The sequence below is a fragment of the Pelobates fuscus genome, chromosome 11 (assembly GCF_036172605.1).
Source record: "Pelobates fuscus isolate aPelFus1 chromosome 11, aPelFus1.pri, whole genome shotgun sequence".
NCBI classification, from domain to species: domain Eukaryota; kingdom Metazoa; phylum Chordata; class Amphibia; order Anura; family Pelobatidae; genus Pelobates; species Pelobates fuscus.
Genome location: NC_086327.1, coordinates 28,000,724 through 28,028,534, shown reverse-complemented (window position 1 = coordinate 28,028,534; position 27,811 = coordinate 28,000,724). Strand labels below are relative to the sequence as shown.

General features: G+C 44.0%; 1 protein-coding gene across 1 annotated transcript in view; it reads left to right on the top strand.

Annotated features, from left to right (window-relative positions):
- MED25 (mediator complex subunit 25) overlaps nt 1-25,899 on the top strand; it is a 33,825-nt gene extending 7,926 nt beyond the window's left edge. The window contains exons 8-19 of the mRNA XM_063436741.1: nt 855-982; nt 1,886-1,970; nt 2,222-2,460; nt 4,866-5,003; nt 5,141-5,226; nt 6,012-6,069; nt 6,727-6,834; nt 6,934-7,122; nt 21,316-21,399; nt 21,734-21,913; nt 22,055-22,262; nt 25,086-25,899. Of these exons, the coding sequence (XP_063292811.1) occupies nt 855-982; nt 1,886-1,970; nt 2,222-2,460; nt 4,866-5,003; nt 5,141-5,226; nt 6,012-6,069; nt 6,727-6,834; nt 6,934-7,122; nt 21,316-21,399; nt 21,734-21,913; nt 22,055-22,262; nt 25,086-25,192 (1,610 nt within the window). The 3' untranslated portion in view covers nt 25,193-25,899. The remainder of the gene's footprint in view (nt 1-854; nt 983-1,885; nt 1,971-2,221; nt 2,461-4,865; nt 5,004-5,140; nt 5,227-6,011; nt 6,070-6,726; nt 6,835-6,933; nt 7,123-21,315; nt 21,400-21,733; nt 21,914-22,054; nt 22,263-25,085) is intronic.
- The last annotated feature ends 1,912 nt before the right edge of the window (nt 25,900-27,811 follow it).

Sequence of the window (27,811 nt, the reverse complement as noted above, 5' to 3'; positions counted from 1 at the left end):
TGGCTCTCAGGCCATCTTATTGACTGACACTATCCATTTGATACTGTGTGTTTTAACATTTTAAATCTGCTTAAGAGTTATTATTTAATTAGCGCCAGGAAATTTCATAGCGCTGTACAATGGGATGAACAGGAGTCCTTTTTAATCATGGTGCCCAAGTGGAAAAGGTCAAATGCTCCATTAACCCCTGTCCAATACACAACCCATATTAAAAAAAAAAAAAAAAAAAAATGAAGGTTGCAAAAAGAGGATAATTTGTATAGAAATAGCCAGTGATTACTAATCGGAAACATTCAAAAAGATCTATTTTTTTAAAAAATTGCCCGGTGTTCTGATTTATAACCCTGATTTGCTGAAAAATACTTCAGCATCATAACCTAACCTTTAATATCAATACAATACATTGTTAAACACAGATCTGAACACAGATATAAGCAGGAAATGCAAACAGAGGGACAGACTTGTTGGTGCTTGCTTGTGCAATCTGCCGTTATGTTGTAAGCTCATGGGCCTACTTGCGAAGCACATTGTAGAAATGCTACATTTTTAGATTAAACCCTATCAGTGTGATGGTTTGTATATATTTTGTGGTGGTTTGTATATTATGTGATTTATTATTATTATTATTACTGGTATGTATATAGCGCCAGCATAATCTGTAGCGCTTTACAATATTATCAAAGGGGGAGATTTAACAATAAATGAGACAATAACAAAAACTTACAGGAACGATAAATTGAAGAGGACCCTGCTCAAATAAGCTTACAGTCTATAGGTGTGCATATTATGTAATGGTTTGTATATTATGTGATGATGGTTTGTATACTATGTGTTTGCCGGTTTTCTTTCCACAGTTGGAGTTGCAGCTGTTCCTGGTGGGGTTCCACCCAAACAAGTCATACCACAGCCGCCCCTTCCTGTTCAGCCTCCGCTCCATAATCCAAACGCACACCAGCTACCCCAGGTCCAGCCTCCTTATTTGGTAAGAAACCAAATTTGTGTTTTATCCTTTTGTGTGTTGATTATTTTTCCTTGCTATTTTCTCCAGTATTACTTTTTCTTATCAAATTCCCCTCACTATTTGTTGTGATGCAGCCATTTTATACACATTTTATAAGCTTGGACTACTTTTATTATAGAAGAGAGCATGTTGTCAAATATGTATATAAATCAATAATGTTTTTTTTGTTTTTTTAATGTTTAACCCCTTCAGCCACTTACCTGATTCCAGCGCCAATGTCCCTCGGCGCTGGGTCAAGCTTTGCCCACGCTTCTCCCCTGCTGTCTCAGCCAACAATGGCCGTGCTCGCATTAGTATGCTTTCCTATAGGGTAAAACTGACGCTGGAGGTCCTCATGCATAGCGTGAGGACGTCCAGTGTCAGATAACGAACCAAAGGTCCGTCTAGATTCCGGGAGTCCCTCTAGTGGCTGTCGGCTCTTGTGGTTCAGTCCATCCATTGATTGTGCCACCATATTGCTTGTTGTGCATGCCACAATAAAATCCCCCTACCATGAGAGAACATTTCACAAACCGGATTAAATAACGCGCTACCTATTTTTCAATTTCTAATTAAATAAACTTATCTAGGATAAGTGCACATACAGAGGGTATTGGCTGCATGGCACAGAGTATAATGGCGCAGTTAGTCCTAGTGATGCATTCCATCCCCTATGTAAACTATAAGTATATAGGTAACAATGCACCACCTAAAAATTCAAGTTCACTTTATTAAAAAAAAAAAATGAATACAAAAACAGCTCTGATCTTCTGAGAATATTTATGATAGAGCCTGTTTAATCTGTGTTCAGGGGAATTTGTATATTGGAGCCTGTGAAATCCCTGCAGTTGCTTTCAGCTGAACAATGTCTCACATGTTTTCTAGACGAAGCAGATGACCTCTGCCCACGCTGCTGCTCAGTCTGTAGTTGAGGCTGCAAATAACCAGAAAAATGGCATCCCAAATCGCTGTAAGTATTTACTTTATATCATTGTAAAAGTTCCAACTTATTGCTGTTAAATGTTTATGAGAAGGAGGAAATCCTCGTAGGTGTCTTGTTCTTGTGCCTACATTTTATTCGCATGACTCAGCGTATTTACGAATAGCTTTGTTTATATATATATTTTTTTAAATAGCTGCTTTGTAACTTAGTAGGAAATACATTTACTTGTAAAGGTACCTAAAGTCAGTTTTTTGTGTGTTTGATTTATTTATTTGTAGTTCCAGGGCTTAACCCAATACAGCAGACGCCACCTGTTGGACCTCCTTTTAACCCGCCTCCAGGTCCCACACTACAGCAAGGGCAGCAACCTAAAATGGTTCAATCCACCGCTCCCTTAATAACGTCAGCTCCCCAACCCAGTCAAGTCTCCACCGTAACCACCGGCCTCGGACCTACAGCGGGACTGTTACCTCAACAACCGCCTCCGCAGCAGCAGCAGCCAGTCTCACAGCCTATGGTATGAGAAATCCTTGATTCTGAGAGTTTTCTTTTTGGGTTAAAACCAATTGTTGTCATTTTTTTATTTTTTTTAATTCTTCATTTTTGTTGTGCATATTATGACAAAAGAGCTTGCACCGCCACGACAGCATGGGCAAGTACAATAATGACATTAAGGAAATACATCATCATGGCATACGGAAAAACAGCACAATTTTTTAAAGTTAAAGAAATCTAGATGTTAACAGTGTATGTTCACGTTTAGTTGAAGTAAGTTATACTTAAGAGGAGACAGGCGTATAGACAGGCGTATAGACAGGCGTATAGACAGGCGTATAGACAGGCGTATAGACAGGCGTATAGACAGGCGTATAGACAGGCGTATAGACAGGCGTATAGACAGGCGTATAGACAGGCGTATAGACAGGCGTATAGACAGGCGTATAGACAGGCGTATAGACAGGCGTATAGACAGGCGTATAGACAGGCGTATAGACAGGCGTATAGACAGGCGTATAGACAGGCGTATAGACAGGCGTATAGACAGGCGTATAGACAGGCGTATAAAAACAAGCTTTGAAAACAGGCTTATGGCTCAGGTATATGAGTCAGGTTTAGAGATCAGGTTTAGAGATCAGGTTTAGAGATCAGGTTTAGAGATCAGGTTTAGAGATCAGGTTTAGAGATCAGGTTTAGAGATCAGGTTTAGAGATCAGGTTTAGAGATCAGGTTTAGAGATCAGGTTTAGAGATCAGGTTTAGAGATCAGGTTTAGAGATCAGGTTTAGAGATCACGCTTATAAAGCCGGCTCAAAGAGCAGGCGTAGAGAATGTGTCTCATAGCAGTTTAACAGTTTAAACAATAATGCCGAAATGGTTATACATGCTTATAGCAAGAAAAAAGAGAAAAGAAAAAATAAGAGTGAAAAACGAAAATGTTTCGCCAGCTTGTTGGGTGCTTTATATCAGACATGCCAGGGGATTGTAAGTCACAGCATAGTGAATCAGGATGGGCTCTACTGCAGGTGACCCTTGGTGGTGAGGGCCGCAGGAATGCCTGGCAGAGTGGTTGCGACCAGGTAAGGGGCTGATAATGCTTTCCTGATAGAGGTAGTCCCTGGGTCAGTCCGTGCCCTTCAAGCCTTTATCCCTTGTTGCTGGGTCGTTCCGTCTTGGGTGAAGGCTATGAGGGGTTGGAGCAGTATGCTCTGGTGTCGTACATCCGCTGCTCCCTTCTGTGTCCCGGTGCTTGGCATTTAGGGGAGTGAGTGAGGCTTCTTGACGTAGGGCATTCTCCCCTGATTGCTTCTGTGGTTTGGTTGCCACCAGCCTCTGCAGTTTCAGCTGCTCGGTCGCTGCCCAGCTCATGAAAGCCTCTTGCTGCACTGATATTTGAGTCAGCTTTGTCTGTGTGAGATTTCACGATGAGGGCTGCCGCCATCTTAGACGTGTGGCTTGCGGTTGTGTTTAGGCTTTCCACTCGCATAAATAAATTTTTCTGCCCCACACATACGCCACTAACCTCGCTTTGTGTAACGCAGTGTAGTGAGCTGATCCAACCCTGCAGCAGGTTACTGTGGTGCTCAGATGGCGCTGGATGGTTCCTTCTGTATGCAAGCTCCAGTCCGTGGGTACTTCGCTCATGTGGCTGGCGTGCGGCGGCCATCTTGGGAGGGTGCTGCCGTTGAGTTTTCCCCAGCAGGGTGATTGTGTGCCGCCAGGCTTGGCATGATAGGAGTTGCTGGAGGAGATGTAGACCGGGATGACCCCCCCGGTCCAGAGGGGGGGGAAGGAGGCCGGACCCCAGCTGGAGACCCGGGAGAGCGGCCGTCTCTTCCCGGCTCAAGCTCCAACACACTTCGGGCCTACTTCGGGAATTGAGGGGTATCTCCTCGTACCCCAGGGTCTGGGGCTCCGCTTGATCCCCGTTGCCGGTTGATAGGGAGAGTTTGCCTCCAGTTTGCGCCGGTTTTCGGTCCCCCAAAGCGGGAGCTCAGACAGAGCACGTCTGATCCCGTCGGCGGTCCGGCCCCGCCCCCAATTGTTGTCATTTTGTATGACGTATGCTAGTGGGATATTCATTATTGCGTTTCTGTGCTACAAATGAATATATTAAAGCTTTTCATTTCAGAGTTCTCTGCCAAGTTCAGGCCAAAGTAATGCAGTTGAGAAGTCCTCCAACTGAGTTCTTTTTCCAACTCTGACATTTTGGCCAACTCCTTCTTTAGTGAATAATAGCACTTGTCTTGATTGCTGCACTGGGGACATAGCTCCCTAGGACTGTTGACTAAGAAGCATTTTGCAAGGCTTAGCCATCTTTAATGTTCAGTCTTCAACTGCACGCCTTAAACGGAATGGTTTTGGGATATTGATGTTTAACATAATGGTAGAATAAATGTCATGAACCTTGTCTCTCACCTTACAGCAACCTGTTGCAGGGGCGTCAGGGGTACCTGCCCCCCAGAATACAACACCTCAAATTGGAGCACCCCAGATACCCACTACGCAGCAATCTGTAACCAACAAAATGCTGGCCTGGAGTGGGGTACTCGAATGGCAGGAGGTGAGCGTGATTGAAGCTTTCTCTCATGGGTTGTGTATTGTATCATTAAAGGGACCGTGTTTCTCCTGCAATATTTGTGGGCCTTGAAATCCTAATGAAATAAGTATTGTTGTTTCAATCTGCTTCTTTTCTTGCAGAAGCCTAAACCAGCGTCGGTTGACACTAATGCTAAACTAACACGGTCTCTTCCTTGTCAAGTTTATGTCAATCCTGGGGAAAACCTGTAAGTATAGTGACTGACTGACTGAATTTAAAGGGATGCTCTAAGTACTTTAATCACTACAGCGTGCTTTACAAATAATGGTGGCAGGAGTCCCCTGGCACAGTCAGACTATTTACGACACTCTCCAAAGTTGCACAAAACTGATTTTGCTCATGCTGCAGAATGAACATCTGCTTTAGTGTATCGATGCAGCCAGGAGGAACGTCGGGTCCCTGACAGAGCCAGGTAATTGTCAAAGTGTTTGTAACTAGCTTTCTGTGGGATAGTGCCAGAGGACTCTTGACAGCATAATGATTACAGTGTGCTGTAGTTGTTATAGCATTTACTACTGTACACCTTGAAAGCAGACACATCAATGACTACATTTAACTTTTCCTGAGCATCCTGTGCATGTTTGGCTCCTATTTTATGCAAACTTCAGAACAGATGGTTAATATACAATGGCCTTACATTTAGGGGCCTCTGTTATACTGATTATTCCAAGGTCCCGTAAGCCATTGTGTGGCCACCACCAAGCTATTAAATAATGAAATATTTTGTATGGCTTTTTCTTCGTAGCCAAATTTTTTTTTATTTTTTTTTATAAACTCTGTTTAATAACCTCCCCTTTTAAGAGAGACCAGGGGAACATATCTTTTTGTAAAATAGTTAGATCTATAATAGAAACTGCTACTCCACTTCCTTCTCTCTCTCTCTCTCTCTCTCTCTCTCTCTCTCTCTCTCTCTCTCGCTCTCTCGCTCTCGTGAGAATTCCTTATCCATCTTTCTCTTCTTTACAATAACAGGAAAACTGATCAGTGGCCTCAGAAGTTAATCATGCAGTTGATCCCTCAGCAGCTCTTGGTAAGAGACAAATGGATTATAAGACATTTTTTTTATTTATAAAATATTTCACCAGGAAGGATACATTGAGATTTCTCTTGTTTTCATGTCCTGGGTCCACAAAACATTTTGATGATACAATAGGGCACAATAAAATACAAAAACAATGTCAATACACAATATATACAAAATTTTACATAGAACATGTAAGAAATATATAATAAACCATGACAGGTGCATTCTGTTTTGAGATATGTAGAGAGGGATCTCTTAAAGGACTTTAGTTTTGGGGAAGATTTGAAGTGTGCAGGAGGTTGTTCCATAATGGCGGTCCCCTCTGTAGGAAAAGGAGGATCGAGCCGCTTTCTTTTTATATTGAGGTAGACTAAATAAAGTGCTGGTACTGGATCGGAGGTTATAGGAGGTGGGAGCAGCCGGGGAGAGCATTCTTCTCAGATAGGGTGAGAGCTTCCCAGAAAATCTCCTAAAGGGACACTCCAGGCACCCAGACCACTTCTGCCCATTGGAGTGGTCTGGGTGCCAACTCCCACTACTCTTAACCCTGCAACTGTAATAATTTTTTTATAAACTGCAATAATTACATTGCAGGGTTAACTCCACCTCTAGTGGCTGTCTACTAGACAACCTCTAAACTAACGTTTATGCTATTCCATTCAGACGACTTTAGGACCCCTGTTCAGGAATTCTCGGATGGTGCAGTTCCACTTTACAAACAAGGACCTGGAGTCGTTGAAGGGATTGTACCGCATTATGGGCAATGGATTCGTAAGTACTGGTACTCGTTTTATGGGAAGCATCATATGAACAGTGGCAAAGATTCTGAAATGTCTCACCTCTATGTCTATCCCACCCAACCTTCTGCAGGCAGGATGTGTACACTTCCCACACACCACTCCGTGCGAGGTGCGAGTTCTTATGCTGCTTTACTCTTCCAAGAAGAAGATCTTCATGGGGCTCATCCCTTATGATCAGAGTGGGTTTGTCAACGGTATCCGTCAGGTGATAACAAATCACAAGCAAGTGCAAATGCAGAAAATCGATCAGCATCGAAATGTAAGCAACCTTTTATCTTACTTTGCATTGTGTTCTCAAGGAGCCTGAGCCCCATACAGTTTTTTTTGTGTTAATTTCAGTATTAATGCAGAATCCAAGGAGTGCATGTTCCATAGATGGGAATGATTCATAATACAGCATTTATTTAAAAAACAAAATCATAGAGAAGGACATATGCATAATAACAATGTTTAAAAAAAAAAAAAAAAAAAAAAGTTCTATGCATTACATTCACAAACCTTAAAACGGAACTGTCACCGTTTCTATATTTAATGCCTTTATAGCATATTTTATCTAGAAAGCATTTATGTTCCTCAAAGGTACTTTTTTTTTTTTTTACTGATTAACAGACGTCTACTGAAAAGGTGAGACCATAGTGGCTAAATTACCATCTCCTGGTGCAAAGTATGTATAGTATTACAGAGAGAGGAAGTTATAATATATATAGATTTATATCTCACTATAGTCATAGAGGCAGACATGTATAAAATTATCTCAAATGCAAATAGTTACTTTATATTTGCTGAATTCTCTAATAAGCGCATAACAGATGTGACTATGTGGTATAAATCCATTTAAGAAAAAAAATATTTTAATTTGGCCTCTCTCCATGCAAGTCAGCATTTGAATCAAATTAACTAATTACTATCATTATGTATGCATTCCTTCATTCAAGATACTAATTTCTGCTTGTGCTTAACACTTACCTGAATAATGGTACTTGTTTGTGTTTAAAGCGGCACTGTCATGCGAACTTACCTTTCCCCAATCAATTCATCTTCTCTCCCTCTCTCAGGATCTGTTCTTCTTTTCTTCCTATCTGCTATAGTTTTCTTTAAAACTTAAGAAAAAGTAGGGACTATTTCTCTTATGGAGGTTTCCTACGCAGTGACCAGCGGTGACCAGCGGAGGAGCAAAGTGTGCTTCGTTTCCGGTGGTAACAGCAATTTTCCCATGATCCTTAGCTTTCCTCCCTGTTCCCACGATGCCTCCTGTCAGTATTGCCGAACGTCCTGTCACTTAGACAGAACGCCGGCAAAACTGCCGAATTGCGTTCTAACGGTTTCTCCATTCGTGTTAGAACGCAATTCGGGACTTTGTTTGAATCAGAATTTCATTCAAATGAATGAAACTCCGATCCTATTCATTGCTGTGGCTGCATCTTGCAGCTGCTTAGTAGATAACTCCCTAATTCCAACGGTATCAGGGAGCTATCTACTAAAAGGCTGAAAGACCTAAACTGGTCTTTCAGCCACATTTACTAAAACTAAGTAAAGATTATTAGTATTAGTAAATAATATGCCCCTACTCGCTATACCGCTAGTATGGGGCATGTCATGTAAAAAATAACCTATTGGCCCCCATCCCTGTGCGACGGGTGGAGGCCATAAATTAAAATGGGAGGGGACACCAACTGTCCTCCAGCCCCCACCCCTGCGCGGTGGGTGGATGCTATAAATAAGGATAGAGAGGGGGACTTACTGTCCGCCCCCCTGGCCCCCACCCCTGAGTGGCGGGTGGGGCCCTAAATAAAAATCCCCCCCCCCCCCAAATCAAGGTGACTAGGGGTCCCAAGCCCCTAGTCACCCCCACCCAAATAAAACTATCCCCTACCTACCCCCTCACCCTAACAATAGTGAGGGAAAAAAACCAAACAAACCTGTAAACAAAAATTCAACTTACCATTTGACGTCTTCTTTTTTCTAAAATCTTCATTTTTCAGCCCCAAAAAAGGCCAAATAAAAGTAGGTCCCCCTTATTGTTTTTTTTAGGGCCCCCACCCACTGCTCAGGGGGGGTGGACAGTAGGTCCCCCCCACCATTCTTATATAGCGCCCCCACCCACCGCTCGGGGGGGAGGACAGTAGGTCCCCCCCACCATTCTTATATAGCGCCCCCACCCACCGCTCAGGGGGGGAGGACAGTAGGTCCCCCCTTCTTGTTTTTTAGGCCCCCCCCCCCCCACCATTCTAATATAGGGCCCCCACCACTCAGGGGTGGGGGCCGGGGAGGAGGACAGTAGGTCCCCCCTCCTTATTGTTATTTAGGGTTATTTAGTAGTTTTTTTTTTTTGTTTTTTTTTTTTACAGTGAGCAGCTACAGGCTGCTCACTGTTTAATGGACATGCCCCTAGTTGCGGTATGTTGACTGGGGGCATTGGGGAGATTTTAATCTCCCTTATGCTATTATGGGGGTCATATTGACCCCCATAGAGTGCGTGAGGGGGGGACCTGGGGGGTTTATGAAGTGGCAGGGAGCACAGCTCCCTGCCGCTTCTGTCTTTACATATTACAAGGAGGGAGCTGCACGCCGGTAGCTCCCTCCTTGTAATAAACTGGACGAACAAACGAACACTGATACACAGTGTTAGTTTGTTCATCTGATGTTTTCTATTCATTCATTCGTCTGTCTGATGAATGAATGAATAGATGAAATTCCCGTTCGCATGTCCAGGTGTTTCACTGGGCATGTGTGGGAATCTCACAGTCTGTCTAGTGTGGGTAGATGACGTGTCCCACAGGGACTTCACCTACCCACACAAAGATGGTGGCGCCCTGAATGTAGGTTGGGGCAGAAAATAAAGAATAAAAAATAGGTAATATGGGGGGCTTAGGGGCATATGAGGGTGACTAGGGGGTCAGTTAGATGTAGTGGAGGCGGGAGGGGGGTTAAAAAAACCCCCCAAAAAAACGGGATTCGGCCATGACCGTGCCGCTTTAATGTGGTCTGCTGTGTTCAGCAACGTGGCATGCTCTCACCGTTTTTGCTTAAGGGTGTTTTAAAGGTGTGATCAGTGGTGGTCTGTTCCCTAGAATTGTTAGGTGGCTTCAATCATGATTTGTTGATTAATGTGGCGTTCTGCCATAAACATTGTATTTTTTGCTGTGGAACTTTGATATACTGTTGCACTACGCTTTCTCAACTACAAGGCTGAAAAGAGAAGAAGTGGCTCTCAAATAGAGATTTGGGAGGCATTGGTACAAAGTTGAGGATTCAAGATCCCAGTTTTACAATAAAGAGAAATGTTGTAAAACACACATAGAATAAATATACACTAATACAAATAACCAAAAAACGATTTCAACTTGGGTTTATTAAAAAAGATAAAAATTTTGGCCCAATGAAAACAAACTGCATCTGACAGATAATACAGTAACATATCTACAAAGGATAATGCAAAGGCAAAGAAATAGTGTAGTATTGCTAAAACACCAAAAAGTGCTAATGCTTCCAGGTTAAACTCACAAATGTGGGTTGTATGTTGTGCTTGTCAAAATGTAGGGGATAATGCCCGTTCAAGTTGATCCTCTGGAGATTCAGAGATACATGCAAAGATAAATAATAGAAACCATAGTGCAGCACTTTTCAATCATAAAATACACTGCTTTATTAAAGGAACACTATAGTCACCTAAATTACTTTAGCTAAATAAAGCCGTTTTAGTGTATAGATTCCCCTGCAATTTCACTGCTCAATTCACTGTCATTTAGGGGTTAAATCACTTTGTTTCTGTTTATGCAGCCTTAGCCACACCTCCCCTGGCTATGATTGACAGAGCCTGCATGAAAAAAAAAACTGGTTTCACTTTCAAACAGATGTAATTTACCTTAAATAATTGTATCTCAATCTCTAAATTGAACTTTAATCACATACAGGAGGCTCTTGCAGGGTCTAGCAAGCTATTAACATAGCAGGGGCTAAGAAAATCTTAATTAAACAGAACTTGCAATAAAGAAAGGGCTCTCTTTACAGGAAGTATTTATGGAAGGCTGTGCAAGTCACATTCAGGGAGGTGTGACTAGGGTTCATAAAAAAAAGTATTTAACTCCTAAATGGCAGAGGATTGAGCAGTGAGGCTGCAGGGGCATGTTCTATACATCAAAACTGCTTCATTAAGGGGGCGGAGCCGGCGCCCAAACGAGCTAGACGCGTCTCGGAGCTGCTCCGCTACTCAGCCCGAGAAAAAGACAGCAAACCCCGAGTATACCCCGCAACTAGACCTCCACTGGAAGCAGTCTGGTGTCCGACAACATGGGGAAAAAAAGCAAGAAGCTGCGTCCAGACCCGGGCTTGGGTTCTCAGGATATCGGCACTTACATGCTGACTGCAGCGAGGCCGACACACACCAAGATGGCGCCCGCAGCGGCCCACGCGCATCTGTCCTCGGACAAGGACAGCAACACGGCTGATGACCTCTCCCCTCCGCCGAGGAGACGAACGGAGCCGAGGGCGACCACAGCGCTGGGGGACTCTGCTCCGGCCACGAGGGCAGATATCAAATCCCTGGTAGCAGAGATCCAAGCCATGTTCAAGGCGGACTTGGCGCCGATACGGGAGGAGGTATCCATGCTCACCACCCGCATGCACAAGATGGAGGAAGGTATGGCAGGCCACGCGCTCGCTCAGACAGCCACAGATGCTGCCATTGAAGCATTGCAGAAACAAAGCGCTGCTCAGCAAACCCAATTGGCTAACCTAGAGGACAAGGCCAGGGCACGCAACCTACGTATAAAAGGCATCCCAGAGACTGTAACTGACACAGAACTCCCCCACTACTGCAGGAGACTCCTTGCCACCCTCCTAATGCCCAAGCACTCTAAACAGATAATAGTGGACTCTTGCTACAGGCTTAATAGACCTGCCGCTGCACCCCAGGAGACGCCTAAGGAAGTACTGCTTAAGCTGGTACGTGACGCGGACCGTGGCATCATTATGGGGGCTGTACGAGGTACTCCCACGGTGCCCTTTGAGGGCGACCAGCTGGCATTTTATCGGGACTTCTCCAGATATACCCTGTCCTGGCGGCGCTCTCTCAAGCCCATAACCCAAGTGCTTCAGGAGAAATCCATTACCTACAAGTGGGGCCCCCGCAGACTACTTGTTCATAAGGCAGGGAAAACACACGCTATCTCACACCCTGCCGAAGCCTCTACTTTCCTGCATGCCCTCGGCCTACCGACAGCACAGCCACAGGTCACAACCCACCCAGCCTGGAATGTGGCGGACATTACTCCATTCGTGCCAAGAGGGGGAGCACCCACGACAGCAGCACAGCCACCCTGAACCTAGGGACTGAGTTTTGCCTTTCACAAAACCCTATACCTGTTGCCTTCTTCCTTCATGTTTATGTTACTTTTTGTTTATGTTATGTTTTATATCTGTTATTTAATGTTGCCGGCTCCGAAAGCCTTAGACCTAGCTCAACCCCATAGCTCCCCCCAAGCGACACCATGCGACATACTAGCTTAAAAATATGCGCCCAGAGCATAACTCCCACCCTCAGATATAGCAAAACAAAATGGGAACCCACACCCGGACCCAAGGGCTCCCCTACCCAATAAAACCATAACGTGCCTCCAGCTGGCCTTGGAATCAAGGCGTACGGTACACTAGCCATAAGGCACATACGGCCCAAGTTTATCGCCCCACCCTGCTGCAATCTCCAGGAACGCCGATAGGGCCACCTGGGTGAACCCGCATATACCAAAAATAAAACTGAGTAGACTACGCGAAGTGGCAAAATAGATTTTAGTACTGTAAAACAGTTTTACCTGCTGATCACAAAATATGTTGTATTGTTTGCCGATACTCACAAAAATAAAGAATTGTAAAAAAAAACAAAAAAAAAAAAACTGCTTCATTAAGGTAAAGTTGTTCAGGTGACTATAGTGTCCCTTCAAGATGTGCGTAGTTAAAAATACCATCATAACATCACAAATTCTGGAAGCTGGATACAATCGTCTCTGTTACTTTACCAGCCAGATGTATGTGGGAGGTATAAAATCACATAAATAATAGACAGCCAATGGAGGCACTTCCTGCTTGCTAGGTGACTTTTGGTCGCCTGACGCTTAATGCATTTCACCATGAACTGGCTTTATCCAAAGTAAACAATTGATAAAGCCTGTTTCTGATGAAATGCATTTAGTGTATTTATAGTCATTTATTTTTGTTTTAACCCTGCAATAACTTACATTGCAGGGTTATGGGGAGAGGGTCACTGCACCTAGACCACTTCAATGAGATGAAGTGATCTGGGTGCCTATAGAGCACCTTTAAGTACATACTTTCTTTTATAAGCATTTTTTAATGGCTTTTAATGTAGGAGCTTAGTGCTTTCCCATTAAAGGAGCACTATAGTACCAGGAAAGCAAACTCATTTTCCTGGCACTATAGGGTTATTAGGTCCCCCCCACCCTCATGGCCCTCCTCTCCTCCTTGGTTTGAATGCGCCACGCGCACATTCAAACCGCCCATAGGAAAGCATTACTCAATGCTCATACGCATGATGCTTGCTTGAACTGTTACATTCAGGTATGGCAAACCTTGATTGTATTCATACTTTAATGTATAGTTTTGGCATATATATAGGGAGTGCGCTGGGTTTGGGATGTTAAGCATACAAAACCCAGCGCACTCCCTTATTCACTAAACTGCAATTTGACGTTTTTACAGAATGTAATAGTTTTATTTAAAAAAAAATAATGGGGATTTAGTTACATTATATGATCATATATTGCATAAGCCTGCCACAACGTCAATGTACCCCATTCTTGGCAGGTCCTACTCTTACAGCCTAATGTCTGCTCTTATGAGATTAACCCACTTACTTGGGAAATATTTCCTCTGGTGACTCTCTGCACTACAATAGGGCCCTTGAAAGAGGCACCTGTGACAGGGAGGGGTGCAAAACCGAAGAGTTGGCCTGGACTCCCATATATAAATATATAATAAACACTCACCTGAATATGCACACATTATAGGGTGCTGCTGGGGTCAATTTATACAACATACAAGCAGTGGCGTCTCTAGGATTCATTTTTAGGGGGGGCACAGGGTGGGCCAGGGACAAAAGTAGGGGGGGGGGCACATTCAACCCCGCCTTTGCCGCAGTTTGACCCCGCCCCTGCCGCAGTTTTACCCCACCCCTGCCGCATGTTAAGCGTGTTGGTGTTGTTTTTTTTTTTTTTTTATAATCCCTGGTGGAGGATTCATTATTTTCCACCAGGGATTATTAAAAAACAAAAAAACATTTCCTTTGATACAGTGCCATAGTTGCCAACATTTGAAAAAAAATTCCAAGGACATTTTGCAGCACAGCTATCAATCACTGTCTGTGTATAATATCCCTGGACAGTCAGTGCTCTCTGTATAATACAGGGTTGTGTGTATAATAAATTGGGACAGTCAGTGCTCCCTGTATAGTGCTGCTCTCTGTATAATACATGGCGGTGTCTATAATATCCCAGGACAGTCAGTGCTCCCTGTATAGTGCTGCTCTCTGTATAATACAGGTCTGTTTGTGTATAATATCCCAAGACAGAGAGCAGCACTATACAGGAACACTGACTATCCCAGGATATTATACACACACAGATCTGTATTATACAGAGAACAGCACTGTAGTATTATACAGATAGCTGAGCATATACCCCATGTCCCAATCTCTAGACTACTAGTACCTGTCAACAGCAGCTCCCAGAGGCGTGTAACAGGGCTAAAGTGTGCGGCAGCTCACACAGATGATTCAGCGGTAAAGCGCACTCGCTGGCAGAGCCAAACTGAGAATCCAAAGCAGCCCTGGAAAACAATGTATGCCATTTCTAAAAGTCTATATATATATAGACTTTTAGAAATGGCATACATTGTTTTCCAGGGCTGCTTTGGATTCTCAGTTTGGCTCTGCCAGCGAGTGCGCTTTACCGCTGCCAGCGAGTGCGCTTTACCGCTGAAGTCTATATATATATAGACTTTTAGAAATGGCATACATTGTTTTCCAGGGCTGCTTTGGATTCTCAGTTTGGCTCTGCCAGCGAGTGCGCTTTACCGCTGCCAGCGAGTGCGCTTTACCGCTGAAGTCTATATATATATAGACTTTTAGAAATGGCATACATTGTTTTCCAGGGCTGCTTTGGATTCTCAGTTTGGCTCTGCCAGCGAGTGCGCTTTACCGCTGAATCATCTGTGTGAGCTGCCGCACACTTTAGCCCTGTTACACGCCTCTGGGAGCTGCTGTTGACAGGTACTAGTAGTCTAGAGATTGGGACATGGGGTATATGCTCAGCTATCTGTATAATACTACAGTGCTGTTCTCTGTATAATACAGATCTGTGTGTGTATAATATCCTGGGATAGTCAGTGTTCCTGTATAGTGCTGCTCTCTGTCTTGGGATATTATACACAAACAGACCTGTATTATACAGAGAGCAGCACTATACAGGGAGCACTGACTGTCCTGGGATATTATAGACACCGCCATGTATTATACAGAGAGCAGCACTATACAGGGAGCACTGACTGTCCCAATTTATTATACACACAACCCTGTATTATACAGAGAGCACTGACTGTCCAGGGATATTATACACAGACAGTGATTGATAGCTGACACTGACATGCGCAAATAGGCTTACTGACAGATAGGCTTACTGACAGACAAAACTCTGACTCACACACAAGCTTACTGACAGACAAAACTCTGACTCACACACAAGCTTACTACAGACAAACTCACTTGTATAAACACAAGGCTCACTACAAAGAAGTTCAGGGACACACACAAGCTCACTAAAGACAAGCTCACTGACACACACATGCTCACTAAATAGAAGCTCACTGACACACACAAGTAGTACCATCTTAACAGCGTTAAGGGCCCCCGGGCAAAGCAGTGCACTGGTGCCCTTCCTACACAACAACTCACAGGAATAACCTTTTTAATTATTGATAGACTGCTGAGTACATACACACAGTACACTGAATATGAACACTGAGAGACTGCTGAACACATACACACACATATTTCGGAATGCACACAGGCTGATTTATACACGTACACACAGACTGCTGAGTCCTTACACACACACACACACACACACACAGACATACAGACTGCTGAGTCCATACATGTATAGTGAATGCAAAGTGTGTGTTTTTGTAGTGGATTTAGTGTGTATAGAGCATGTAGTGTGTTTGTAGTGAGAGAAACGTGTGTGTGTGTGTATAGTGAATGCAGTGAGTGTGTGTTTGTGTGCAGTGCAAAGTGTGTTTAGTGAATGTAGTGTGTGTGTGTGTACTGCAGAGCGTGGTTAGTTAATGTAGTGAGTAATGAGTGAAACGTGTGTGTAGTGCAAAGTGTGTTTAGTGAATGTAGTGCGTGTGTGTAGTGAGTGCAGAGTGTGTGTAGTGAGTGCAGAGTGTGTGTAGTGAGTGCAGAGTGTGTGTAGTGAGTGCAGAGTGTGTGTAGTGAGTGCAGAGTGTGTGTAGTGAGTGCAGAGTGTGTGTAGTGAGTGCAGAGTGTGTGTAGTGAGTGCAGAGTGTGTGTAGTGAGTGCAGAGTGTGTGTAGTGAGTGCAGAGTGTGTGTAGTGAGTGCAGAGTGTGTGTAGTGAGTGCAGAGTGTGTGTAGTGAGTGCAGAGTGTGTGTAGTGAGTGCAGAGTGTGTGTAGTGAGTGCAGAGTGTGTGTAGTGAGTGCAGAGTGTGTGTAGTGAGTGCAGAGTGTGTGTAGTGAGTGCAGAGTGTGTGTAGTGAGTGCAGAGTGTGTGTAGTGAGTGCAGAGTGTGTGTAGTGAGTGCAGAGTGTGTGTAGTGAGTGCAGAGTGTGTGTAGTGAGTGCAGAGTGTGTGTAGTGAGTGCAGAGTGTGTGTAGTGAGTGCAGAGTGTGTGTAGTGAGTGCAGAGTGTGTGTAGTGAGTGCAGAGTGTGTGTAGTGAGTGCAGAGTGTGTGTAGTGAGTGCAGAGTGTGTGTAGTGAGTGCAGAGTGTGTGTAGTGAGTGCAGAGTGTGTGTGTAGTGAGTGCAGAGTGTGTGTGTAGTGAGTGCAGAGTGTGTGTGTAGTGAGTGCAGAGTGTGTGTGTAGTGAGTGCAGAGTGTGTGTGTAGTGAGTGCAGAGTGTGTGTGTAGTGAGTGCAGAGTGTGTGTGTAGTGAGTGCAGAGTGTGTGTGTAGTGAGTGCAGAGTGTGTGTGTAGTGAGTGCAGAGTGTGTGTGTAGTGAGTGCAGAGTGTGTGTGTAGTGAGTGCAGAGTGTGTGTGTAGTGAGTGCAGAGTGTGTGTGTAGTGAGTGCAGAGTGTGTGTGTAGTGAGTGCAGAGTGTGTGTGTGTAGTGAGTGCAGAGTGTGTGTGTGTAGTGAGTGCAGAGTGTGTGTGTGTAGTGAGTGCAGAGTGTGTGTGTGTAGTGAGTGCAGAGTGTGTGTGTGTAGTGAGTGCAGAGTGTGTGTGTGTAGTGAGTGCAGAGTGTGTGTGTAGTGAGTGCAGAGTGTGTGTGTAGTGAGTGCAGAGTGTGTGTGTAGTGAGTGCAGAGTGTGTGTGTAGTGAGTGCAGAGTGTGTGTGTAGTGAGTGCAGAGTGTGTGTGTAGTGAGTGCAGAGTGTGTGTGTAGTGAGTGCAGAGTGTGTGTGTAGTGAGTGCAGAGTGTGTGTGTAGTGAGTGCAGAGTGTGTGTGTAGTGAGTGCAGAGTGTGTGTGTAGTGAGTGCAGAGTGTGTGTGTAGTGAGTGCAGAGTGTGTGTGTAGTGAGTGCAGAGTGTGTGTGTAGTGAGTGCAGAGTGTGTGTGTAGTGAGTGCAGAGTGTGTGTGTAGTGAGTGCAGAGTGTGTGTAGTGAGTGCAGAGTGTGTGTAGTGAGTGCAGAGTGTGTGTAGTGAGTGCAGTGTGTGTAGTGAGTGCAGAGTGTGTGTAGTGAGTGCAGAGTGTGTGTAGTGAGTGCAGTGCAGAGTGTGTATAGTGAATGTAGTGCAGAGTGTGTATAGTGAATGTAGTGCAGAGTGTGTATAGTGAATGTAGTGCAGAGTGTGTATAGTGAATGTAGTGCAGAGTGTGTATAGTGAATGTAGTGCAGAGTGTGTATAGTGAATGTAGTGCAGAGTGTGTATAGTGAATGTAGTGCAGAGTGTGTATAGTGAATGTAGTGCAGAGTGTGTATAGTGAATGTAGTGCAGAGTGTGTATAGTGAATGTAGTGCAGAGTGTGTATAGTGAATGTAGTGCAGAGTGTGTATAGTGAATGTAGTGCAGAGTGTGTATAGTGAATGTAGTGCAGAGTGTGTATAGTGAATGTAGTGCAGAGTGTGTATAGTGAATGTAGTGCAGAGTGTGTATAGTGAATGTAGTGCAGAGTGTGTATAGTGAATGTAGTGCAGAGTGTGTTTAGTGAATGTAGTGTGTGTGTGTGTAAAATAGGGGAGAGTATTTTTTTTTTTTTTTTATTTGTGTATATTTCAATCCCCCCCCCCCCCGCCCCTCCCTGGTTCTTACTGTGCCAGGGAGGGGGGAGATCACATTCCCTGTTGGTCCAGTAGCATGGTGGAGGGAGCCAGCCGCGGTACATTGAAGAGGGGTCCCAGCAGCACACACTGTCTTCCTTTCCAGCTCCTCTCTGACTAACTCTCACATAACAGGCCTGCGTGCTGTGCGGAGCGTTGCCATAGTAACCCGTGGCAACGCTCTGGCGGCCGCAGGGCGCAGGAAAGTTAGACAGAGAGCAGCTGGAAAGGAGGACGGAGTGTGCTGCTGGGCCCCATCTTCATTGTACAGGTAGCAGGGGGCCCTCTGTGCATATATATGTATAGCGAAAATAAATATATATATATATATATATATATCTCAAAATAGTTCCTGCACTCACGCTATATCACCCCTTAGTAGCCGGGTGCCAGCCAAATGTGGCTATTGTATCCAGGAAATTCAAATAGATGGCTGCACTCACGGTATTTTTGGTATAAAAGTCCAAAGTTTATTGTAGAATCATTTAAAAGATCGACGTTTCTGTCCTTCTAAGAGGACTTTGACATGATCCTGAAGAAAGTCCTCTTAGAAGGACTGAAACGTCGATCTTGAGTGCAGCCATCTATTTGAATTTCCTATATATATATATATATATATATATATATATATATATATATATATATTCACACACACACACAATGAATGTGGGGCTCAGGCCCCATGGCGGCCCTGCTGCTGAGTCCATAGACAGACACACACAAACAGACTGCTGAGTCCATACACACACAAACAGACTGCTGAGTCCATACACACACAAACAGACTGCTGAGTCCATACACACACAAACAGACTGCTGAGTCCATACACACACAAACAGACTGCTGAGTCCATACACACACAAACAGACTGCTGAGTCCATACACACACAAACAGACTGCTGAGTCCATACACACACAAACAGACTGCTGAGTCCATACACACACACACACACACTGCTGAGTCCATACACACACACACACACAGACTGCTGAGTCCATACACACACACACACAGACTGCTGAGTCCATACACACACACACACACACAGACTGCTGAGTCCATACACACACACACACACACACAGACTGCTGAGTCCATACACACACACACACACACACAGACTGCTGAGTCCATACACACACACACACAGACTGCTGAGTCCATACACACACACACACACACACACACACAGACTGCTGAGTCCATACACACACACACACACACACACACAGACTGCTGAGTCCATACACACACACACAGACTGCTGAGTCCATACACACACACACAGACTGCTGAGTCCATACACACACACACAGACTGCTGAGTCCATACACACACACACAGACTGCTGAGTCCATACACACACACACACAGACTGCTGAGTCCATACACACACACACACACACACACACACAGACTGCTGAGTCCATACACACACACACACACACACACACAGACTGCTGAGTCCATACACACACACACACACACACACACAGACTGCTGAGTCCATACACACACACACACACACACACACACACAGACTGCTGAGTCCATACACACACACACACAGACTGCTGAGTCCATACACACACACACACACACACACACACAGACTGCTGAGTCCATACACACACACACAGACTGCTGAGTCCATACACACACACACAGACTGCTGAGTCCATACACACACACACAGACTGCTGAGTCCATACACACACACACAGACTGCTGAGTCCATACACACACACACAGACTGCTGAGTCCATACACACACCTGAGCACATCAAGCCTACCTGCTGCTTAACGACGGGGGAGGGGCTTATTTGTAGGAGGCAGGGCTTCGTTTGGGGGCGGGGCCTGTGTCCGGGAGCCTGTCAGTGCTCTCTCCGGCCACAGACAGCCCCCAGCACCGCTCTACCTCCTCTCTCCTGCATTCCCTCGGGCTGTCACAGACTGTTACAGCCCGAGGGAATAGAATTGAACATGGCCAGCAAGTTGCTGGCATTTGGGGGGGCCCAAGGGGGGGTACAGCATGATGTAGGGGGGGCCATGGCCCCCTCTGCTCCCCCCCCCCCCCCCCAGCGACGCCACTGCATACAAGATCCAGCGCACTCGCTTATTCACTAAACAATAATTTTAAGTTTTGTATGTTCAGGTGAGTGCAGCCACTTGGTTTCATATATATAGATAAATATAAAAATAAATGATCCAGATAGCACTTAACTTTTAATTTACTTTACAAATAAAATCGACGTTTCAGTCTGTTATACACAGACTTTTATCAGGACTCTGATGAAAGTCTGTGTATAACAGACTGAAACGTTGATTTTATTTGTAAAGTAAATCAAAAAAGTTTTATACTTATTCCAAGTCCTGTGAGTGCTATCTGGATAATTTATCTTTGTATTTTCGCCTGACAAGCACTGGGCAAGTATATTTTGAATTTCATGGAGTGCAGGATTCTTTTTTCTTTTTATAGATAGATATAGGTGTGTGTGTGTGTGTGTGTGTGTGTGTGTGTGTGTGTGTATATACACACTGTGGCTTTGTAGAGCGTCTGTGAGTGATTCTTGGCCTGTATATGGTAATGGTATGGCTGAATATTGGAATGTTACACCTTTTCATTGTATTTACGCAGTGACACCTGTGTTGGTGTCATGTCACAGCTTTCTAGAATATCTTACAATCACTTTTTGCCGTTTCTTTTCATTGGGATTCCACAACACTTTGCCTCTGTTGTGCTTGTAGCTGGGATTAGCTCAGTCCTTGGGTACAGGGTCTGTACCATCCAAACAGCCTGGCACTCTCCCAGTAGCACAGGCGGTAACGTAACAGGTAAACCTGTATCTCTTTTGAAAGTTTTGCAGTGTTACCTCTTATCTGGTGGGGAATTGCTAAAATATGTATTGACCCTTCTCCTAACCTCTCTCCTTTTATTCTAGATGTCCGGTCAGCAGATGGCGCCAGGTATGCCCTCGGTTAACCCAGTTACCATGTTAGACGAGCAGCAGAGATCGCAGAATCTGGTGAGTTTAGACACAAGATTGTTTGAAACTGTTAGCAATCTAGTGCTCAAAGAGTCATACCTAATACAAGCTGTGGTAGTGGTTATGGTGTGTGTGTGTGTATATAGCACATTAAATATCTTTGAGGTTTTATTCTCAGTCTTTACCAAGGGTCAAATACAGAATAATGGGGTTTAAGACCAGAATGCAAACTCTCAATTCTTTTATTTACAATCCATCACAATAGTGAGTATTGTGAACACCAAGTGTTGGATGATATACCACTGGCAATGAATTTTGCATGGCTGTGATGGTAATCCCCTCTCCCCCCCCCCCCACCTCCCATACTTTCAAGCTCCATGTCAGAGTGCAGCAGCAGCCACAGCAGGCAGGCACACAGCCTCCACCGCAAGCACCACAAACTGCTGTCCAAGCACCCGGCCAGCCTCAGAACCCGCAGCAAGGAACCATGCTGAGACCGCAGAATCCTGGAGCCAACCCTCAACTGCGCAATCTCCTTCTCAGCCAGCAGCCGGTGAGTACTGACACATGCTGCACTATTGATGCTCCCCGTACATGGAAGATATTTAACTGTCTTGTTTAGTTGAAAAAATAATTAAATCATGGAGTTAAAAACCTTTAACTTTTTTTGTTCTGTGTTTGCAATCGGTTACAGCCGCAGACCAATGTCCCTCAGGCCCAGCAGCCTTTGCACCATTTACAGCAGACTGCGCAGGGCTTGCTACCCCACCAGGCAATGGGACAGCAGATGCAGCACCAGGCGGCGGGACAGCCGCAGCTCCAGATCCCAGGACAGTCCCTCATGCATCAAGCCACCGCTCAGCAATGGGGCAATCAGATGACTCAGCGGGCACCTATGCCAGGTAAACAGTATAATGTGCCGGCACACAAAAAACAGCTGGGCAGCAAAATGGTCTCTTTAAGCATACATAGGGACAATCAAAATTCAAAGTTTGTCCTAAGTATTTATTAAAGTGTAAATTGACATTTTAGGTTAAAACAGCCAAACCGAAAACAAAGCTAGCTTGGAGATTGTTACAGTTTGCCTGTTGTGGTCTTAAATTTGAAGTTTAATATGAATTCCTGAGAATTTATCTTAAGTAAATAACCCTCTGTTTCTGGATTAACCAGTATTACTTTGATGTTTTCAGGCAGAAGTGAATGCTATTCTTATATAAACAATCCGTAACACTTTTTCTACAAGAAAGTCAGAAGTTAATTTAACCCCTTAAGGACACATGACATGTGTGACATGTCATGATTCCCTTTTATTCCAGAAGTTTGGTCCTTAAGGGGTTAAGTAATAAAGCATACAGCGCCCTTTGTGTGACAGTTTGAAGTGTGGAACATTATTAATCTGCTCTGAATTCCTGCAAAACCATTTTATTCCCAGGGATCTAAAGCAGTAAATGCTGGTTGATCTATTCACTTGCACTTCTTTAAACCATCTGACGTGGCTTATCCTTCTCTCTGGCTGCACAATTGCAGTAATTCAAACTAGCTGTTACACATTTTGCTCATCTCAGTCAGCTTCTCCAGGTACACTCTGGATTCGTACGCTGTGCCAGATACTACAGAAAATTACAGAAAAGTAAACAATGCCCAAACCACAGGATTTCGTGGTTTTGGTTCAGCCTCTCACTCTTTCAATCTCGATATACTGCCTTCTTTTCTTGACCAGAGTATTAACCTGCTGTCTGTTAGATTAGAGTCTTATTGAACACTGTAAAGTTCTATGATTCTTGTTGGTGTATAAAAACCTATATGAAATGCTATATAAAATGTTTAGCATATACTGATATCTAGAGATATTCTTTACTTAAATGTTTATCCTTTTAATCCAGGGCTGTCCAACCTGCGGCCCCCCAGATGTTGCTTAACTACAACTCCCATGATTCCCTACCCATCTGTTTCATTGAAAGAATCATGGGAGTTGTAGTTAAGCAACATCTGGGGGCCCGCAGGTTGGACAGCCCTGTTTTAATCCATGACTCACTTTGTGACTGCAGGATGCCTACCGGGGGTTCAGCCAAACTCGTTTTATTTAAAATTGCTAAGTTGATGTTTAATAACTTGGGATCACTTGGGTCTGGTGGATAAACGTATAAAATGAAGACACATGCTTGGCACACACAGATGGGGTAATGAATATTAAAAAAATATCAGGCAGCAATGCCAGTATTTAAAGAACAAACAGACCAAAAATAAATTCCAACAGGGGACGTTTATAGCAAGAAATACTGTGCTTTTCCCAATAAAGTTGGTATACTCGAGGCGCTGCATCAATACTTATTTGAAACAAGCAGAAACTAACTATAATTCATGCAATGGGGCCAATGTGAACCACTCTTTAAATTGTTAGTTTAACAGCTTTTGAATAGTTAATCCCTGCCTCAATGTGAAGATTTATTTATTTGTTTAGTTATAATTCTAGCCTGGCGCAGCGCTGGAAAAAGTTGAGTAAATCACCTTTCTCATCAGAGGTAAGGGGGGCCAATCTGCCTCCTTGGAATACACGTTTGTGTTCCTGACACTAAAGTGCCCCTTTAAAGGGACTCTCCAGGCACCCAGACCACTTCTGCCCATTGGAGCGGTCTGGGTGCCAACTCCCACTACTCTTAACCCTGCAAGTGTAATTACTGCAGTTTTTTATAAACTGCAATAATTGCCTTGCAGGGTTAACTCCACCTCTAGTGGCTGTCTACTAGACAGCCACTAGAGGGCACTTCCTGGTTCCTAGCACAGGAAACGTCTTCACGCTATGTGAGGACCTCCAGCATCGCTCATTTCCCCATAGGAAAGCATTTTCAATGCTTTCCTATGGGGAGCGCTAATGCGCATGCGCATTAGGTCTCCTCAGTCGGTGGGCGGGATCAGTCTCGCCCACCGGCCGACTCAGTCAGACGAGGGACATCGTCGCTGCCTCAGGTAAGTTACTGAAGGGGTTTTCACCCCTTCAGCAACCGGGGATTGGGGGGTTGGGAGGGAGAGGGAACCTGCAGTGCCAGGAAAATTGATTGTTTTCCTGGCACTGGAGTTTCCCTTTAAGTACGAGCTGATTTACAAGGTACTTAAATCCCCAAATCACATTTCTGGCCAACTTCAGCAAGACATCCCTCTATTGCCATACTCCTCACTAGTCAAGGTATCAGGCAGAAGCCCCAATGAGGATGACACAATGCCACAGTGATGTAAGTGCTCTTTCCTCGATGCGCCAGGGGCAGTCTAGCGATTGACATAATTGACTCTGAGTCTGTCTGATTACATGTCTTAACAGACCGATATGGCAATTATGTCATTCTGGGATTCTCACAGCTATCAGCCTAAGGAGCAGTTCGCTAACCATCGAATAATAATTCCCTGCATAAAGGTCTGTGAAGAATGTAGGCATTTGTCTTTAGATGCACTATTCACACCTAATGTTAATGAATATCAGTGGTTTGTGGTGCCTGTATAGTGTATTGATTGAATGTATAGGTACCTAAACATGTCATCCCTGCACTTTGTATGTATTATATACAGAATCTTTGCTTTATTTTTACTCAAATCACACTGCATTGAAACGTGTTCTAACATATCTGACATTTGTACTACTGCAGTGTCAATGTTACTGTATTTACATGGTCACAATTTGGCAGATACGGCTATTTCAGACACATTTCAAAATGTCATATTTTCCTTTTCAGGAGCAGGGATGATGATGAATGCTGGACCCCGAGGACCCGTCCCCCAGTCTGGACTTCAGCAAGCACAGAGTGTCATGGAGGACGACATCCTAATGGATCTCATTTAAAGACTCAATACTGCAGGACTGGCAAATCACTTACCAATGGTTGTCAACCAGCATCTCCCGCTGTGCTGAGCCGGATGTTATCATGGGTCGGTTTTGAAGACTGTGTACACCAAAGATGGACCACCACGATCTTCCAGCTGTTGGCCTGCATGCCTCATGAAGTCATACCTCATGGGAATTGTAGTACAGCTTCTGGGAAGCCTTTGTTGGCCATCCTTAGTGCCAGCTCTGCCTTACTTTCCACCTAATATTTTAGGACTTTACACCTTTAACCTGCATCCACCACCTTCACCAACAGCTGGTATTTGGCAAGTTGGCTTTTTTAGCTAGTTGCTGCTTCAAGGCGGCCGCATAGGAAAGTGATTCTAGACTTTGATCACACTGCTTTCTAGGAAGGCTTAATTAGTTGAAAGATTTTGATTTGTATTTCATGTCCCCTATAATCACTCTGAGATATCGGTTTTGTAGTGCGGCGATGCACGGATTTGGTTCATATTCAGACTACACTCCCATCATGCCCATGCAGCAAGTAGTACCGACCTTCGCTGATGGCGCAGAACTTCCCAGCGAAACATCGGAAGGAATGGACACTGGAATAATGGGGCTTTTCAATAGCTACAGTTTATTCCTTAGGAAAACAATGGCTTATTAGTTCTGTTTTTTTATGACAGTGAATTAAAGTCATCTTATAAACCTGAGGGTTTTAACTGGGTGCAGATATGACAATTGTTTATTGCTTATCATTTGAGTTAATGAAAGGGACTGTGGCACCAATAAGATGTTAATGAACTTAGAGCATAAAGGCTGTATGTGTGCATTGTATTAGGACAGTACTAGCACCTTTAATGTTTGCTACAGAAAACAAACTTATTTGCGTTGATATTTTTTCCCTGAGTTAAGTTTCCTCCGTGCCTGGATAGGTAACATACATTTTGATCTAAGGCTTTAAAAACAATACTTCTGGTAATACTTAGGAGAAAAAAAATTGGCACCGAGTAAAATCCTGTTTTTCCTGACGTATAGCGTCAATATTTACAGACTGGATTGGAAGCTGAATGTATAAGGGTGGATCAAGCCTTTATGATACCACTGCTTACAACATTTAAAGGGACACTGTAGGCACCATTACTTATTAATATCATTTAAAGGGATACTAGTGCCAGGAAAACAAACTCTTTTTCCTGGCACTATAGCTTCCCCCCCTCTGGCAAGGCCCCCCTCCCCCTCATGGTGCAGAAGGGGTTGAAACCTTTTCTGTCACTTACCTGGGTCCAGTACTGATGTTCCTTTTTGCTGGCTGAGGTCCGCCTTCTCTCCTCCCCCAGCGGGTGAGACCTAATGCGCATTAGTATTTCCCCAAAGGAAAGCATTATTCAATGATTTCCTATGGAAATTCCGGTGATGCTGGAAGTCCTCATGCATAGATTTAGGAGTCCAGCGTCAGGTGACCAAAAGTCTCCTAACAATCAGTTAACCCATAAAGGTAATTATTGCAGGTTGTAAAAAAAACTGCAATAAGTACCTTTGCAGGGTTAAGGGTGCTGGGACACTGCAACCAGACTACTTCAATGAGTTGAAGTGGTCTGGGTGCCTATATTGTCCCTTTAAGTGGTTATAGTGTCTGGAGTTCCTACAGAGCTGTCCTTTCATTCAGCATTAAATAGTTTTTAATGTTTTAATATTAAACAAGAGTACCCAGGAACCATTTCCAAATTCCTTCTGTGCTGCTTGGGCCAATGAAGTATTAGCCTGAGCAACAATGGGCATCTGTGATTGTCTACTACAGTCAGCCTAACCATTGCTGATATGAATTGATATGGCTACAAGGAAATGTGTACTCTCTGCCTTAGTCACATCTCCAGCGGTGATGGGGCTTTGGTAAGTCAGGGCCTTTCATGCATTGGTAAACTGCTGACAATGGTTTAACCCTGAATGGGGGGGGGGACAGTGCCATGGGACTCAAGGTACTATGACCAATTCATTGAGATTAAATGGTTATAATTGCTACAGTGTCCCTTAAAGGAGTTTTGCAAAAAAGGTGGGTAAAATCCGTTCTTGATTCGGTTTGACAACTGGTCACACAGGAATATTTCAGGTTCCAAGTTGGAATGAAATTTTGATGTGGAGTGAACATATCTGCTGTTGAGCTTTAATTTGGGGCCCGGAGCACTAAAGCATTAGGTTTGTATTCCTAACACTTTTTTAGTAAATTAACCCATTTATTCTGTGTTGCTATCTTTAATTAAATTACTGAGTGATCAACAGTCACAGCTTTATTAGGCCTATCCTTGCTATTAAATACCAATAATCCCATTTATGGTGGTGGAATTCCAAGGCTGAAAGTCGCTTAATTCCATTAGACAGGAGACCTTATAGAAAGCTCTACTGTTTGGAAAGATAACCATAATATTTCCTCTTAATTTAAATGACTTTACTACCCGAAAAATCTCAGAATTGTTTAACAATATATTCTTAGTTTGGCCAGCAGGGGGCACCCCATATTGGCAGCTGTATTCACCATCAGATTGGCTAACACCATCATATTGACTTCATTCCAGGGCAATAGGGGTGTGACGGTAGGTCCTCTTTATTTTCTGCTAATGAAATATTGATCCCAAA